The sequence below is a fragment of the Podarcis bocagei genome (assembly GCF_964188305.1).
Source record: "Podarcis bocagei genome assembly, chromosome: 1".
Taxonomy (NCBI): domain Eukaryota; kingdom Metazoa; phylum Chordata; class Lepidosauria; order Squamata; family Lacertidae; genus Podarcis; species Podarcis bocagei.
Genome location: NC_138125.1, coordinates 52,657,627 through 52,674,501, shown reverse-complemented (window position 1 = coordinate 52,674,501; position 16,875 = coordinate 52,657,627). Strand labels below are relative to the sequence as shown.

Genomic DNA, 16,875 nt, shown 5'->3' with positions numbered 1-16,875 from the left:
GGCTTAGGACTGAAGCCTTTAACGATGTGCAGACGTCAAAGTACCAGGTTTTTTCAAGATCTGTATCACGCATTGCATGCCACCCAGAAGCCAATGCTATTGTATTAGCAAAGATGTATCGCCTCCTCCCTCTGCGCAAAGCTATGCCTTCTCCAAAAGATGCTGCAGGGTAGCCAGACTACGTAGTCAATGGACTAATGTCAGGGCATGATGAGCAAATGCTTTGTGTATCTTTCCTTTGGAACAGGCCAGCAGTTTATCTGTGTGCTCCCTTCAGCTTTATGCGGACAGATAAGACATTCAATAAGACAAGATCTAGTTAACCTTTGGGAAACCAGGCTCTTCTAGTTAATTAACTTTAAGAATAGCTTTAAAGTGAATTCTGTAAGGTCTTTAAACTAGATTGGTAAGCAGATATCACTTTGTCACTCCAGTCCAAAGTAATCTAAATATTCCCTTGGGGAAAGGCCACAGCTCAGTGGTTCAAACACTGGAATCTACAGGGAGAGCTGGGAAAAACTCCTGGAGAACTACTGCCAGTCACAACCAACAGGGACCCTCCACTGTAGTTGGACTACAACTCCTGTGGAGGCTGATGTCCATTGGATGAGTGAGGAAGAAGGCGGGGAGGCCAAAGAGGGTGGTAAAGGTAAAGGGACCCCTGACCATTAGGTCTAGTCATGACCGACTCTGAGGTTGCGGCCCTCATCTCGCTTTATTGGCCAAGGGAGCCAGCGTACAGCTTCTGGGTCATGTGGCCAGCAGGACTAAGCCGCTTCTGGCGAAGCAGAGCAGCACACGGAAACGCCGTTTACCTTCCCGCCAGAGCAGTACCTGTTTATCTACTTGCACTTTGACGTGCTTTCGAACTGCTAGGTTGGCAGGAGCAGGGACTGAGCAACGGGAGCTCACCCCGTCACAGGGATTCGAACCGCCAACCTTCTGATCAGCAAGTCCTAGGCTCTATGGTTTAACCCACAGCACCACCCGCGTCCCTAAAGTGGGTGGAGCCAGAGCCAATTATAGGAAAGGTCAACTAAGGGTTTATCCACACTTCCGTTGGCCCTGCTACTTCCCCTAAGGGAAGCCCATGGTTTAGCACTGAATTGGAGCAAACAGCAATCGGGTTTTCCACATATTGCTGTTCGTTCTAATTTATAGATAAATAGTGGATTTTCTGGGGGAAAGTGGTGGAACAAAGGCAAAACCACTTGGATCCATGCCTAGAAAGTTTGGGACAAGCGGAAAACTGCTCAGACCTGTGCTTTCTTGGTACAGGACAAGCACAAGTGTGGATGAACCCTAGTTCCGGCTTTGTCTCTAACCTCTTCCCTGATTAATTCTACAAAGGCAACATGGAGACTAAGGAAGAAGCTGACAGTCAGTGGCATCCCCTGGACTGATTGTAACTTAGGGGGTAAGCAGGCGGAGGCTGGTTGAGGGCAGACTGAGCTTGGTGGGGCACTAATAGACCGGCATCCACTGTTAACAACTCTCAGCACTTCCGCCCACTGGCCATGCTGGCTGGGGCCAATAGGTCCTAAGCCCAACAGCACCTTGAGGACATCGCATTGGCTGCTCCAGATGTAACCAATACTGAGTTAGATGGACAAAAGTTTGACGTAGTTGAAGGCAGCTTCCTATGGCCAATGGTGGGTTACAACATAGCATGCCCCATTTTAGCTGATAGATAACAGGGGGGGTGCATGGGCCCTAAGATTAATATTGTGTATGTACATTTTTCTACGCTCTTTCTGCTTTTAATTTGAATTCTGGTCCACTCTGCATAAAGGGTTGGATTAGATGAGCCTTGGAGTCCCTTCCAACTCTACGGTTCTATAAAAATGAAGCTCTGTGGTCCCCGTTCACTATAGTATGGGGTCTTAAAACAGCTAAAACCTCTTTGACCAAAGTGGATGAAATTTCCAGGCACAGAAGCTCCCTTCAGAGTGCAAACAAATAGGTCAGGAGGCTTTTTGTGGAGGAAGTAAAATGGATTTACTTTCCTCCATTATCCTTCATTGAGGGAATGTCTCTTGCCCTTTCATATCTCAATATAATTAAGAGATAGCCATGTGACATCTTTGGTTGTAGGTACATTTTTTGATACCTTTCAGCTTCATACTGGTCTTTCCCCTCCAGCGCTTGTTTGTATTTCCCCATAGGCCTCTTGTAGGCCTTACAACATGAGGCTGCCTAGAAGACTGCTGAAGGAGTACTGAGGAGCTGTGGGTTTACTTATTTATTATTAAAGTAAAACAATGTAGGATTTTTTAAAAACTTAAGTGCAACATTTAACATTTAAAGACAATCCTCTGCTGCCGCGCTTTAAAACAACAACAACAAAAATCCAGAGGGTGTCAAGTGCTCCACAGTCAGTGGCAGAGCAAGTCGATCGGGCACCTGGGGCAGCGTGCGTGCCCTGCACCCAGGGGTGGGGGTGGGCAGGGCCGGACGCTCTGCTGGGCCTCCAAGGAATCTGCCTGCCTCCTCCCACTCAGTCATCCAACAGTTGAGGGGGAGGCAGTGGGCGGACCGTTTGGGGAAGCGTGGAGCCTGCGGGTGCCCAAGCCACCACATCACTCCCAAGAGAGACGTGTGGCTCAGGCGTGCTGCAGGCCCTGCGGTGAGTGCTGCCCAGCATTTTGTCACCCCCCTCAGTGGTGACACCTGGGGCGGCCCACTCCATCACACCCCCTTCCTCTGCCCCTGTCCACAGGCAGCATTTTGGACATCCTTACTTCTTGCAAAGCCCATGGACCTAGGGAAACATAGAAATAGACAGGTAAACATAGTGATGCAAGGCTTTGTGGGGGTCCTAATCCAGTTTAGAGATTTTAAGGAATTGCACTTCACACACCAAGTGGATGCAAACCCCCAATAGAAATCTGACTAAACCACTAACAAGTGAGAGTTATGATTCAATTAAAGCTGGGTCTCCCATGTAAAACCTCACAGCCCACTAAGTCTTCTTGCACCCATCTCTGTCCTCCTCCTGTTCTAGAAAGTTATAACTACGGAGTGAATTGAAAGGCTTTTCAGACAGAGACACCATAGAGCTGTAAATCCCAGGAAGCCTGAGGATTCTAGAGGGAGATTCTTACAATTAAATAATTATGTTGCTCCCTGCTGTCTGATACTGACTGGTGCTGCCCTCTCATTCCACATTTCCTATTTTCCCCTCAGTCCGTGCACAGATAGGCACAACTCGACCACCACTGGTCCTCTTTGCCCTCCAACCAAACCAGAGGTCTGCTGCCACTCAATCAGCGTTGAAGTGGACTTGTGCCAAACCAAGGAACTACAAGCAGCCAGAGAAACTGCATAAGCAGAGTATTTAAATCCAAATTGTTTTGGTAATCTGGTACACGGGGAGCAAATGGCTTGGCAGACACCATGAAAATCTTCTAGGGGTGCACTGGTGCCCACAGGCACTGCGTTGGTGACCTCCGTGATAGTGCATCATTAGCATTAGCCCAGCTCATCAGCTCTCTGCCTGGAAACTTACCAGCAGCTCCCGCTACCAGTAGATGGTATGCATTGCTAGAAATGCACAACAACTGATGTATAAGCTATACTCCAGATTTTATTTTATTTATTTTATTTTAAATGCTTTATTGATTTTAAAAACAAAACAATACAAAGCAGTCATAAAAAATGATCACAAATCAATACTTATTACAAAAAAAAAATTAAGTTCACGCATAACTAATTCCAACATGACTTCCAACCTCCCCATTGTGGTTCCTAAATTACTTTTTTGACTACGCACTTAACTTTATCTCTCCTAAGTTATTCAGTTGTATTAGTTTTGTAATGTTCGCTTATTTCATGCAGATGTCATTCCAGGCCTGCCAAAGAATTTAAGTTTTTACAATGTTCTTTTAGGTATTCTCTGTAAATGTTCCACTCTCTATTGAATCTGTATGGTCTCGGAATCTTGCTGTCGATCTTGCTAGCTCTGCATATTCTAACATTTTGTTCTGCCAATCCAATTTAGAGGGAATAGAATTTCCTTTCCATCCTTTTGCAATTAGAATTCTTGCTGCTGCTATTGCATACATAAAAATTCTCCTTAAATTTTTCAGAATTTTGTTATTCATTATGCCCAGCACGAAGGCTTCAGGCTTCTTAGGGAAGGAACATTTAAACATTTTTTTAAGCTCGTTATACATTGTTTCCCAAAAATCCCTTATATTTTTGCAGTTCCACCACATGTGGATCATCATGCCTTCTGCCTCCCTGCATCTCCAACAAACGCTTGACCTGGATTTATACATTTTGGCCATTTTTACATCTGTAGAGCATTTTTATGAAATTCACTTTCAAATCATAGCACGCAGTGAATTTCAGGTCCTCCCTCCATAACCTTTCCCATGATTCCATTTACATATTGTAACCAAAGTCTCTGGCCCATTGTACCATTACTGATTTTACTTCTTCCTCCTTGATCTCCCAGTCAAGGAGAAGTCTGTACATTTTAGAGAGCGGGGTGTTTTTTTGGGAGGGGCGGTTAGGTCTTTCTCGAGTCTTGAAAGTTCTGTGGAAAACCTTTCTGTTTGTCCTTTGGAAATGTTTCATTTAGTTGGAAATATTGTAACCAATCAGTCAAATGGGTCCAAATTTCTTCATTTAAATTTTTTTTTAGCCTATTTTCTTTTTCTTCCAATAGATCTTTGTAAGTTGCCCAATTGCTTCTCATTTTTTTAACCAAGAAAGCCTCTGTCGGGGATAGCCACCATGGCGTTTTGGGCTCTAATAAGTCCTTATACTTAGCCCACACCATATACAACGATTTCCTAACTATGTGGTTCAAGAAGCCTTTGTGGACTTTGACCTTCTCATATCTTAAATAGGCATGCCAACCATATCTATTATCGAATCCTTCTAGTCAGTATTTTGTAGTGTCAACCATTCCTGGATCCAGGAGAGACAAGCCACCTCATGATACAGTTTCAGATCTGGCAGTGGGGGACAAACCCCTCTCTTTAACATCAATTAATAGTTTGTGCTTAATCCTGGGTTTTTAATCCTGCCAGATAAATCTTGAGATGTCCCTCTGTCAATCTTTGAAACAGTTTGCTCCCCCGATCACTGGAATTGATTGGAACAGAAAGATCATTTTTGGGAGCACGTTCATTTTTATTGTAGAGATTCTTCCCCTAAAGCAGATGTTTAGCCTGCTCCAAATCTCCAAATTCTTTTTATATCTCCTTCCAGGTCTTGACGTCATTGTCCTGGAATAGATTGATATTCTTTGTCGTGAGTCAAATACCCAGATAATTTACTTTTTTGCTAATTTCCAAACCACAAATTTCTTGTAGTTCACTTTTCTCCTGGATCCCCATATTTTTTTACCAGTAATTTCATGTGTGTTTTTGCTATTGAGTTTGAGTATTCCCCAATTTTAAGCAGATTTTAGTTTCAGCTAATTAATCATCAACTGAAACCATCAGTGGTACAGGAGGCAGTCCTATGAATCCACTGGGACTTAAAGCTGAGCAAATGTGCATAGGACCGAGACCTGTGTCATTCCAGAAGGAGATGGTGCTTCCTTCTTTGCTTTCTGTGCATGAACCCTTTTCTAAGTTTTCAGCATTTTTGTTCTAATTTGAAAATCAAGCAAGGCTGTTTAATGAGATGCTTTGGAGGGGTGGGAGTCAATTCTTAAGCCAAAATATTAAAGCTACAATTGCTTCCTGATTATGTTGATTGCAGCAATGCAGCTGACAGGCCCAGGCTAGGACTCGAGCACAGAGTATCTGCACATGATGCAATAAGATAGATCTGGAGAATGTGTATATCACTTTCCAAACACTGGAGAAGTGTCCTTTTGTAAGTAGCAATATCCCCCCTGCCAGCAGCCCTGTTCTGCATTATCTGAGAGACAAGAAGCTTGGCTGCTATGCCAGAGCCAGAGCTGTTCGTACAACTACGCAATTGCCCTGAGAGATTAACTCCTCCCTCCCAGGTTCTAAGGGAGTAATTACAGGGCAGGTGACAGGGTGCTTGTGCTCTTCACAGATACACTGCAGGGGATGGGAAGTGGGGGAAGCAGTCCTTGTCTACTAAAAAGGCCTTAATCCACTGGGCCTCAAGAGGACAACTGGCTGAGAGGTGAAGAAAACCCACCCAGCTTCCCAAGAACTGCATCCTATCTTTTTCTTGTTTCAAGTGTTCTTCAGCAAGGGTGTTAAAGTGAGCTTGGTTGAGCTTTCCTCAGCCTGGTGTCTGATGAGAGTTGTAGTCCAAAATATCTGGAGAGCCCTGGCTGGGGAAGATTACTCTGAATAGCAATATTTTCACAATTGGCTTGCTGCACAGAGGATGTATTGCAGCAGAATGAAAAGAGCCCATTTTTACAGGATTGTGACCAAGTCCCCAGTGGTCTTCAGGCAAGTAGCTGTGTTCATCCAGGCTCAAAAAATCAAAATCATTTGCCCTCTCAAAATGTTTTAGCCCCCAGGGTTACCATTTAACACTGGAAGATCCCTGGGATAGCTCAACTGGTAGAGCATGAGACTCTTGATCACAGGGTTGTGTGTTCAAGCCCCATAGTGGGTAAAATATTGCAGGGGTTGGACTAGATAACCCTGACAGGGTCCTCGAGTCCCCACGGCTCCTTCCCAAAGCCTATTTAGCGCTTTCCCAGCTTGGGAGTGGGTGTGGGAGGGCTCTAGGACTTTGCCAGAGCTTCATGGCTCCTTTGCTTTTGGCCTTCTTCCCCACTACCCACCCCTCACAACAAGGCAGTTTATGACCCGCAGGTTCCATGTCCTCTTGCAGCCCACTTAGTATGAAAAGTTGAACTGCCTAGCTTAATAAGAACATAAGAGCCGGCTGGATCAGGCCAGTGGCCTATCTAGTCAAGCACCCTGTTCTTACAGATGGCTGTGGCAAGGACTGGTTCATACTGGAATGACAGGGGTTTATTTGTTTATTATTTAAATGTATGCCCTGCCTTTAAGGCACCCAGAGACACCCACCTTTCCCCCATGGCTAGATCCCATGCCATCCAGGCAACATTTTAATAGCGAAATCACATAAGACCATGTGGGAACTTCTAATTATTATTGGCAGGGGGACAGAACTGGGATCCAGGAATGCTCTGGTAATGTTCTGGTAATGTATGCAATTGCCCTCAGATTTTCTTCTTGCATAACACTCAAAGCACTACAGCATACATGGAAAGTCCATATGCCCTCCTAGAGAGTTGTCATGTTAAACTAGTGGGGTCAGTAAACATCATAGCTTTTTTTAAAAAAAAAAATCAGACATTGACCAGCAGTCAAGGAAAGTGTAAAGAATATGCATGATAGCTGTGTACAGAAGGTTCCTGTGAACATATCTGCCTGAAGACGGAACCATTTGCTGGTTGCTAAAATGGTTCCTCTCACACATCTCAGCAGGAAAAGCAAATCTTCTACAGGAGGAAGCTGATTAGGTTAACTAAGATATGGCTCTGCTAATCACTCTCTGTACACTGTCATTGGTGTCAGCTTGGTTCCTCCTGTTCGGTATCTAATCCCATCATGGGAAAAGGTGGATGGAGCTTTGCCACACATTCCCTGGCTTGAAGTCATGGGCAAAAGCCAAACAGTAATTTGAAAAACAAAAACCAAGAGTCTGCTCACAGGATCAGTCAGAGGAGCAAACACAAAGACATGGCAAGAGAAGCAGAGTGGACAGGAACAAATCCAGTCAATTAAGGGTTCAGGGAGTCATCTAACTGAATGTATTGTTACCATTCAGGAGCATTCAGTACAGGACTAGGATGATAAATTGCTATGGCCAGGCTTGCAATGAATTAATGCATTGACTAATTAGATATGCAGCACTGTGGCATTACCCTCAGTAGTACCAGGATGAGACCTGTGCAGAACAGAGCCTTTCTTGAGACGATGTTTTTTTTTCTTTTTAAAAAAGTACGGTATATTGGAAGAAACCCTTAAGAAAGCAGATGATTTTCAATTATCCATTACTCCTGCAAGAGAGGCTGTGAGGGCTGATTATTTCAAATCCTTTGTGTAAATAAATATACCTGCAGACATGATCCACCAAGCTCAATAAGTGCTTCAGCCATCGATTACAGCCTGCCCAGTGCTCAACACATACCCACTGACCAGTTTTAGAAGTCCCAGATTGGTGACAAAAGCAGGAGATTTATCAAATCCCTGGCGGATTGTCAGGCAGCATTTGGCTTGCTGGGTCACAAATGAACAGGCCTGATAACAAATGTAGGGTAGCAATTAGACCTTGAGAATCTGAAAGCCACAAAAATCCCAACTGATGCTGTTTTTGTAAAAAATAAAAATAAAACCAATAAAAGTGGGAACAGTCATGGCATAGACATTTTCACTACCAACCCACTTTCTGTAAGGTGAAAATGAATTTGCAAAGTCTCCTGGACAGGCCAGGGAACAATTCTAAAGAAAAAGGTAGATGTGTGACTCATGGGCGTAGCCAGGGGGGGCAGGGAGGGGCAGCTGCCCCTCAATCAATTAAAATAAATAAAAATACATAGCTAACTGCGGTTCTGCCCCCCCCCAAAGGCCTGCCCCCCACAACAGAAATCCTGGCTACACCCATGGTGTGACTACACAGAATGCTTTGCGCTGCTAATGTAGCTACAGCCTCACTTTTCAAGAAACAACTTTCTTTACCACGTCTGTCTGTTGCAATCAAATTGACACAGATAAATGTGAAGTATTAATGTATTGGGGGTACAGAAGCAGTTGGCTGCATGGTAGTGAAAATCCCTTTGGGGTGAGATGTAAAAGAATCACAATCTCCAGCTGCGATCCAGCGGTGCCCCTTCTCCACAAACATCTGGAGGGAAGAAGTGCTTTGCACTGCACTGACAGGCAACATCCAGCTGCTCTTCCTGCTGTAGCTCTGAATCAGCCACCTGCGGCCAAGCAGCTTCCTCGGGGGGGCTTGGGAAGGGGGTGCACCATCCTCCTACAGGGTTGCGACACGGTTGCCAAACAACCAACATTGCTCTTCAGCCCTAAACACCTATTTGCCAACACACAACATATGGTATTTTATTCACATACTTGTGATTATATCTCAAAATGACAAATCACTTTAGCTGATATAGAGAACAGCTAGAGAAAAAGGTATGAACCTATTCGGGGCATTTCCTTACTTCTAAATGCCTGCAGCATGAGTTTTGCACATAAACATTCCTTTTTCATATTGCTTAATGGGACACACTGTTGGGTTGCTATTTGCCGGATTTTGGCAGTCTTCAAAGTCATTAAGCAGGTGTGCTAATACCAGATCTCATCCCTGCCACCAATTTTGGTTCCCTGGTTGTGTCTCAGCCAATATTGTCTTGATCAATTTAGGGCAATTACATACAGACTTCCATATGTATACGTACCTTGGGCCCTAGATAACTCCCTCCCCAAAGAGGCATGTCTGGCATGTTCATTATATCCTGACTTTTGACACTCGGGTGATTGTTTTAAGGACACGTCTTTGCTTTCAGGATTGCATGTTGTTTTGAGTTGTTATTGATATTGTGCTTTAAGGCTGTAAGCCACCCTGGGGCATTAGGGTGAAATGTGGACAATATATTAACAACAACTGCCTTAGACAGTAATATTAGGCAAGTAAGACATTTCTCATAAATACTAAGGTTCTGAATCAGCTAGCAAGTCCCACTGGTGGAAGCCCACACAAAAACCTTCACCACACAAGGGGACCTTCGCTCACCTCTTCCCTCTGTGCCCCCCTGCCATTGGCTGCCCCCAGAGCAGCACAAAGGTGAAAAGTGGATGGAATTGTTTCATCTGGCAGAATTATTGCCATTGTGCTATGTGGAATCCCTCTCTAAGTGTTTCCCATGTCCAGTAAGCTTTATTAGCTAGGCCAGGGTTTTGGAAACATGGGTCTCTAGCCGTTTTGGGACTACAAATCCCATCATCCCTAGCTAGCAGGACAAGTGGGCAGTGGGAAGCCATGGAGAAGGGACAGTACCAAGGCAAAGGAAATGACCTTGCTGAAGTGTGTTTGTGGCTGAACGGAGCCTCGGAACAATGGACTTTCTAGTTTGTATTGAAAGTTCCAAAGTTGCTTATGGACAACAAGCTAGGAAAGCTCAATCTGCAGCTGAGACACACAGCAATCCTAGGCAGCCAAAAGCCCACCAACAAGGCCCCAGTTAGTTATCCATAACAGCACTGCTTTTGTAAAAAAATAAAATTCATGAAAGAGGGTGCAGAAGTTTTCACCACCAACCTGCTTTCTTTAGGCTGAAATTGAACGGAAGACTTTTTTTCAGTAACACATGAAAACCCTTCCCTGTTCTTACATGCAGAAGCGGCTTGATCCATAAACTGTCATTTGTGTGAACAGCTTCTATGTTCATGCAAAGTTTGACTTATGCCTTATTCCTCCCCTCCACATGCACACTCTGCAGATAATTCAAATGCCTTATATTAATGATGTGTTGCTTTTGACCCTGCATTGCAAGGGAACAAACTGCAAGCAAGAACTAGCCCATCCCATTCCTGTCAATTAAATTGGAAGTCTCAAGACCCTCAGATAACTTAATTGAACAGATTAATAGACTGCAGCAGGTGGCATGTTTTAGCATGAAAACACTGCCCTTTTCTACTGAACCACGCCAACGATACGTCATTTCTAAATTTAGATTAAAAAGGAATTGTAGTTAAAGGAAACCACGGTTGCCCATTGAGGTCAGTATACATCTAAACCAAGGAAAGCTATTAAGTGTATTGCATTAGCCCTCGTTTTCACAGAGCCAGCCTCCACAGCACCCATGCATCAAACCCCTTAAATGTTATATTCCCTCAAGATCATTCTGTGACTGTCTGGATCTTCTGTCAGTTTGTATAGACTTTGTGAACTGTAAGTCAGACAAAGAAAGCCAATGCCAGGAGCACTTTTCATGGCAATATTAACTCCTCCACGTGACATATGTTTCTGTTCAAGAGCCGTGCTTCTAAATGCCACCAAAATCTTACAGCAGGGCATTCCGAGGCTGTGCCTTTCTGGCTTGATCCATGTATTAGAAGGCATATGCTTAACTTCAAGAGTGTCCGTCCTCCCATCCTTACCTGCAGGTAGCCACCCTTTTCCACTGCTGGCATGAGTTTTATGCCCTACTGACTTCCACACTAATTACCTAACTAACTACCTTATAAGAAGCTACCAATTAGACAGCATATTTGGAGCCTCTCACGGAAACAGACATGATATTCCCAGAATGGGACTGGCATCCCTTTCTTTGTCAATAGGTCTTCCTTTGACAATGGGTGCGTTTCACTAAGCTGGAGGACGAATTCCCCACCTGCCCCGAGAGGGACCATCCCTATTCCTGCAAAGCTAGAACTCCTAGTGGCCGTTTTCCCTGACATAGGAGCCTCCTCTTTGTTCTTGCAATCAGCATGAGCTGTGTAAACGTTGTAAGTTACAGGCACACACACCAGGTTTTTATTGGCTTAGCAGTGTTTTCCCCAAAGAACTTTGGGATCCGCCTTTCTGTGCAGGGGGCTAGAAATAGATAATGGAAACTTCTCCACAACTTCTCCTAATCACACTTCCCAGGATTGTTTATGAGAAGCCACAACAGTATAAAACCAAAATAAGTATCTGGTGCAGATAAACGGCTTTGAGTATTTTTCTTGCAATCAAGCAGTATATGCATGTATGAAAGCAATATGCTCTGTATGAACTGTGACTGGTCAGGAGGCTGCAAATCAGGGGCAGGGAACCTATTGCTTTCCAGGTGTTGTTGGACTCCAGCTCCCATTGGCCCCGGCCAGCATGGGATGATATGAGCTGCAGTCCAACAACATCTGGAAAGCAATAGGTTCCTCATCCCTGCTGCCTTTCCAGCATTTGAAGGGCAGACCGTCATTTGGCTGTAGCACTTGTAACATGCTGGAGTTGACATTTGCAATGGTTAAACCAAGCTTCAGAATGGTCCAGTACATTAAAGTTGCCTCTCCAACCCCCACATTCTGGTTCAATGTATATTTTCAGATGCCTTGAACCATATGCAAATCCAGAGTTCAGGAAATACCAGTTCAGCACATGCACTGAAAAAGTTGAACCATCTTGACTTCAACATGTAACAACCATTGTTTTTTCCCCTATTTAAAAAAAACAAACCATGCTATTTGAAACATCATCAAATCTGGGTTATTTCTGGTAAGTCAAGGTTCCATTTATCTTTAATTAGCCCAACCGTACATAAATATCTTCTAGATGAGCATCACACGGACACTTATTTTTGCATGCACATGGCATTTCGTTAATAAGAAAAATGTGTTTTCAATTTTCCCCAGCGCAAATAGGAGAGGGAGACGCCAGGTGTTTTTGTATTATTTTATCTGAATAGTTGTGACTTATCTAACTCAATCAGATTGCAACATGGGACCTGATTCACTTTCACCAACCCGTTCACTTTGTACATCATGACCCACATCATTTACTTACAGACTTTCGGAGGCAGGTATTCATTTGGAAATTAACCACTGAGATCCAGGCAGTTTGCTGCTGGGAAAAGACCTCTCTTTGGCAAAGAGGACAGAAAGGCAGGTGCCTGCTTTGATGCCCGGATACCAAGAGGTGCTTGCTCTCATGTCACTAAATTCAACCTTTGCATAATGGGTCTGCCCTCGAAATGAACAATGTAAGCATTACACCAAATTAAGCCACTGTTTAAACAGGAGCGCAGCAATGAGAGCACAGTGATAGCTAGAACATCATGTTATACTTCTGTCTTGTTTGTTTATCCAGCACTGCTCTGAGTCATTTTATACCCTGCAATGTATAGAGCAAAACGAAAAGAAAGGGCTTCTGGGCAATGCCACATGGATGGGTGGGATCAAAAGCTACATTAAAATAAATGGATGCAGTTCAAAGAAGGGGAATTACTGCTGGGATTGATGAAATTCTTGAAAAGAAGCATGCCTCCAAGTCATTTGGGAGCAAAGGCAAGGGGAAGTAGTCCATATTGCATGTCCTTCAGGCTACAGCAACTTACATTGAACTTTACTAAGTAAAGAATAGATGTATAGAATTGTGCTGTAAATTTCACAATTTATGAGTCAATCTGTTGAGTTCCAGGGGTCAACTTTTGTTTGTTTTTGAAATGCAGGGTGCTAGCAAAGCTGTCCTGTTGGTATCCTATTAGTGGGGATTCATTTCCACCACTAACCCCCCCCCATCACTCTTGCAAATTCATCCAGAGATCCTAGCAATCACTCTGCCTAAACTGGACTCAGAGTTTATCCTGATTCCACTCCGCAGTTACTGTCCTATCAAAATGTATCATTCACAGGCACATATATTGACATTCTCGCACACTTGTCACCAGAACAGTGGTCACTCCCAACAGGACAGAGTATGCCACATCACATCCTTGTATGTGTCCTTCATCTAAAACAACTTTGCTAACATTCACCCTTTACCAACCCTTCCCCTACCATGCCTCGCCTCTCACCATGAACCTTATTTCTCCCTCTCTCCCTTATGTTGCCCCTGTACTGTTGAAAGTTCGAGTACAGAACCGTAGAGTTGGAAGAGACCACAAGGGTCATCTATTCCAACCCCCTGCAATGCAGGAATCTTTAGCCCAATGTGGGGCTCAAACCCACAACCCTGAGATTAAGAGGCTCATGCTCTACCATGGGGCAGGGTCCTAGTTTGCTTCTGCTCATGGATAAAGTGCCGAGTAAACAGATGGCAAATGTGCAAGCAGTAATCAAGTCACAGTCACCGTTGGTAACATGGGACAGAACCTACACTTCGCCACCATCTAGCCTTGGTTACAGAGCAACTGGAGCGCCTGCATTAAGTGAGCTACAACCAACTCCACCACGGTCACATCTCACCCACAGCCGTCCCTCTTATCAGTTCCATTTTTATTGGTGCGTGGGGCAGGGACCAAAGGCCCCCCACCCCCGCATCCCCACAGTTCCAGCCCACTGAAGGACCAAGGAGAAAGGGACAAAGCCCTGCAACTCTTCATCCCCTAATTAGCACGCGTTTAGCCAAGAGGGACGATCCACATTTGCATAATCCTGAATCCTGCTCCTGGAATGCTGCAGCCAGCAGAATCAAAGGAGCTGGATCTGAAGTCAGGTTAATCCTCCCGCAACTTCCACAGCCAGGTGGCTTTGCCACAAGGGCAATTCGATGCCACAACTCCCCGAACGTGGGGCTCTGCCTCAGAGCTTTTTCTCTCTGGGAGAACGCAGGACTGTGAAGGCAGGAGGGCAGTGGGTGGAACAAGGGCAGGATAACTGCCCCTCGTCCCCATTGGGGAGAGAGAGGATTGTTCTTTATCTACCCACTCTGGAAGAATGGCAGATGAAAGTGATGGACTATATGACATTGGCTGAGATGACAGGCAGAATCCGTGACCAACGAAAAGAGACGGTGGAAGAAGAATGGAGAAAATTTAAAAGTTACCTTAAGGACTACTATAAACTTAATGAATGTTAATGTGCTGTGGTTTTTAGAAACAAAGGGATACAGTGATATAAGATCAGAACATAGAGAGGACTAAGATGACAGAGGTTGAAAAGTAACAATTGGGAGTTGCTACAAAACTTTGGACATTGGGATGCAGAAAGGGGAGGTATGGGGAAGTCCCAGAAAAGAGGTTTATGAAAATATGTTATGAATTTATACATGTATGTTTGTTCTTTCTGTGTTTGTTTGTCTTTAAAAATTCTGAAAAACCAATAAAAATTTTATAAAAAAAAAAAAAAAAAGAGAGAGGATTGTTCTTTATCATTCATATTTATCAAGTGGTTCAAGCCAGCCGAGCGGCTCAGACCTCTCACCTTGAACCTGCACCCCATCGCTCCAGATATTTATTTGGGGGTGGGGAAGGAGGTGTCTTTCTAGCAGTGAACTAAATGAACTCTGCACTCGCACAGAAACTCTCGCCCTCTCACTCATTGCTTCAAAACATGTGGTAGGTCCTGGTTCGAACTCAGCCCTTGGTGTCCATCCCTCCATCCTACTGCCTTACATTCACTGCTGTGAGTGAACCCCACTGTCAGACGTATCACGGTGCTGCGGGACGTTTGGTCCAGAGCAAAGGCAAGAGTTGGGGGCAGATGGTAGGAATCCCAGATACTCTTTCTACAATTCCCAATTTGAGAGGGGTAAATCCATCCAACCTGCACCAGGTTTTCTCGTGGGTGTTATTACAATCACCACGCTTAGAGAAATAATGAAGCAGAAGAAGCCGCGCAATAGACGTTGCAGACAAATGGACCTCAGGAAAGTTTGTGGGGGAGCAATGAAGAAAGGTGATTCCATTTGCTCCAGATCGTCCCTCAACGCAAAGTTTGAGGGAACACAACCGCGTGCTCCCCCTCCCCACAGATGTTCGCCTCCTGGATGTCACCCCCCTTCCCAGAGGCTGGGGGTGGGTTGTGTTTCTTTGGTTTTCGCTTCTCCTTAGATCCCACGTGCCAACCTTGCCCCTTCTCAGTGTGCCTTAAGTAGTACCCGGAGTGTCCTTGCTCCGGAGCAGAGGTCGCTGGAGGACCCCGTGGCGCCCCAGTGGTTCCTACCGGACAGAGAAGGCAGCAGGGAAACGGATGCTCGACCCAAACGGATGCCCGTCTCTCAATCTGGTTAACTCGTTTGCTCCCCGGGGTTTGGGTGCGGGGGGTCGAGATCACACAAAAGCCAGCTCGGACCCTTTCGCACGCTAAAGGGGTAAAGGCATTCCCAGAGGCCCCGATCCCAAGGCAAGAGCCCGCTCTCCGCGAGTGAAACTTACCAGCCATGCCCCACCGCTTGTCCGTGGCGTTCTCAAAACCCATTTCCCCGCACTTGGGCGGCAGGCGCGGATCAGAGGAGACGGAGGAGCCCTCGCCCTCCAGGATCTGCTTCATGGGACGTTCTCCGGAGCATCTTCCCGCTCTCCAAACTCCTCTCTGACCACCTGGGGCTGGGAAGCGGGCAAGCCGCTGGCCACCGCTCTGGGGGAGGGCGTGTGTGTGTGTGTGTGTGTGTGTGTGTGTGTGTGTGTGTGTGTGTGGTGCGGGCACCCAGTCCTCCCTCTTCCCCAGATGTGCTTCCCGCTCCTACTAACTAGCTCGCGCGCACTTTTCTCCCCAATGCAAGAAAATCAGCGAGGCAGCCCAGGAAAGGGGGAAAATGATGTAATGGCGCCTCATCCAATCATTAGGGCGCTGCGAGCGCTACTTTTCCTCCTCTTTATTGTTCCCCTTCAGCCTGGGAACTGGGGCCGCCGCTGGAAAACAGGGGCGGGGAGTGGAGAGACCAGGGAAGACACCCACGAGGTCATCCGTCTCACCACTCACTCGGCACACTATCTCCACTATCTCCTCGGGTCAGAGGGGTCTCCCCAGCCAGCCACCGGAGCGAGGCGACCTGGAGAAGCCTCCCCGCGCTCCGCCCTGGCAGTAGGAAAAGCTTGAATGAGCGCGACCTGGAAAGGACGCCGGTTCACGTCTGTTTAAACGGAGATGAGTTGGGGACAAAGGCTGTTGGGAGGAAAGCTTTCACGTCCGTGAGCTGGAGAGGAAATTGAGAAAGCCGGTTAAGCCCTGATTAAACAGAGGGCCGGGGTGGCTCCGTCGGCTCGCCTGAGCTCAGAGCAATTTGCCAACTCCGGTGGAGCGAAGCGTGTCTGTTTTGGAAGCCTTAGGGAGGCTCGTTGTTATTTTGGAAGAAAGCGCCCTGCCAGTTCCACGTCCGGGTGCTTTCAGGACCAGAAAGGCTAAAGCGCCCGACAGGCGATTCAGCACTGGACAGCTCCTCGCGGAGCGGGGCGCGCAAACGAGCCCCACCACGCAGCTGAGCAGCGAGGAGAGGTTTGCTAACGTCGCTCTCAATGTTTCCTCA

The 16,875-nt window shown here is 45.8% G+C and overlaps 1 protein-coding gene across 2 annotated transcripts in view; it reads right to left on the bottom strand.

Moving 5' to 3' along the window:
* The window catches only part of CHRM4 (cholinergic receptor muscarinic 4), a 48,468-nt gene extending 32,060 nt beyond the window's left edge, over positions 1 to 16,408 (bottom strand). For both annotated transcript variants that reach the window (XR_014001161.1, XM_081165175.1), the window contains exon 1: positions 15,785 to 16,408. Coding sequence is in view for 1 of the 2 variants with exons in the window: in XM_081165175.1 (XP_081021301.1) it covers positions 15,785 to 15,899 (115 nt within the window). In the remaining variant the exon portion in view is untranslated. The remainder of the gene's footprint in view (positions 1 to 15,784) is intronic.
* Positions 16,409 to 16,875: the final 467 nt, after the last annotated feature.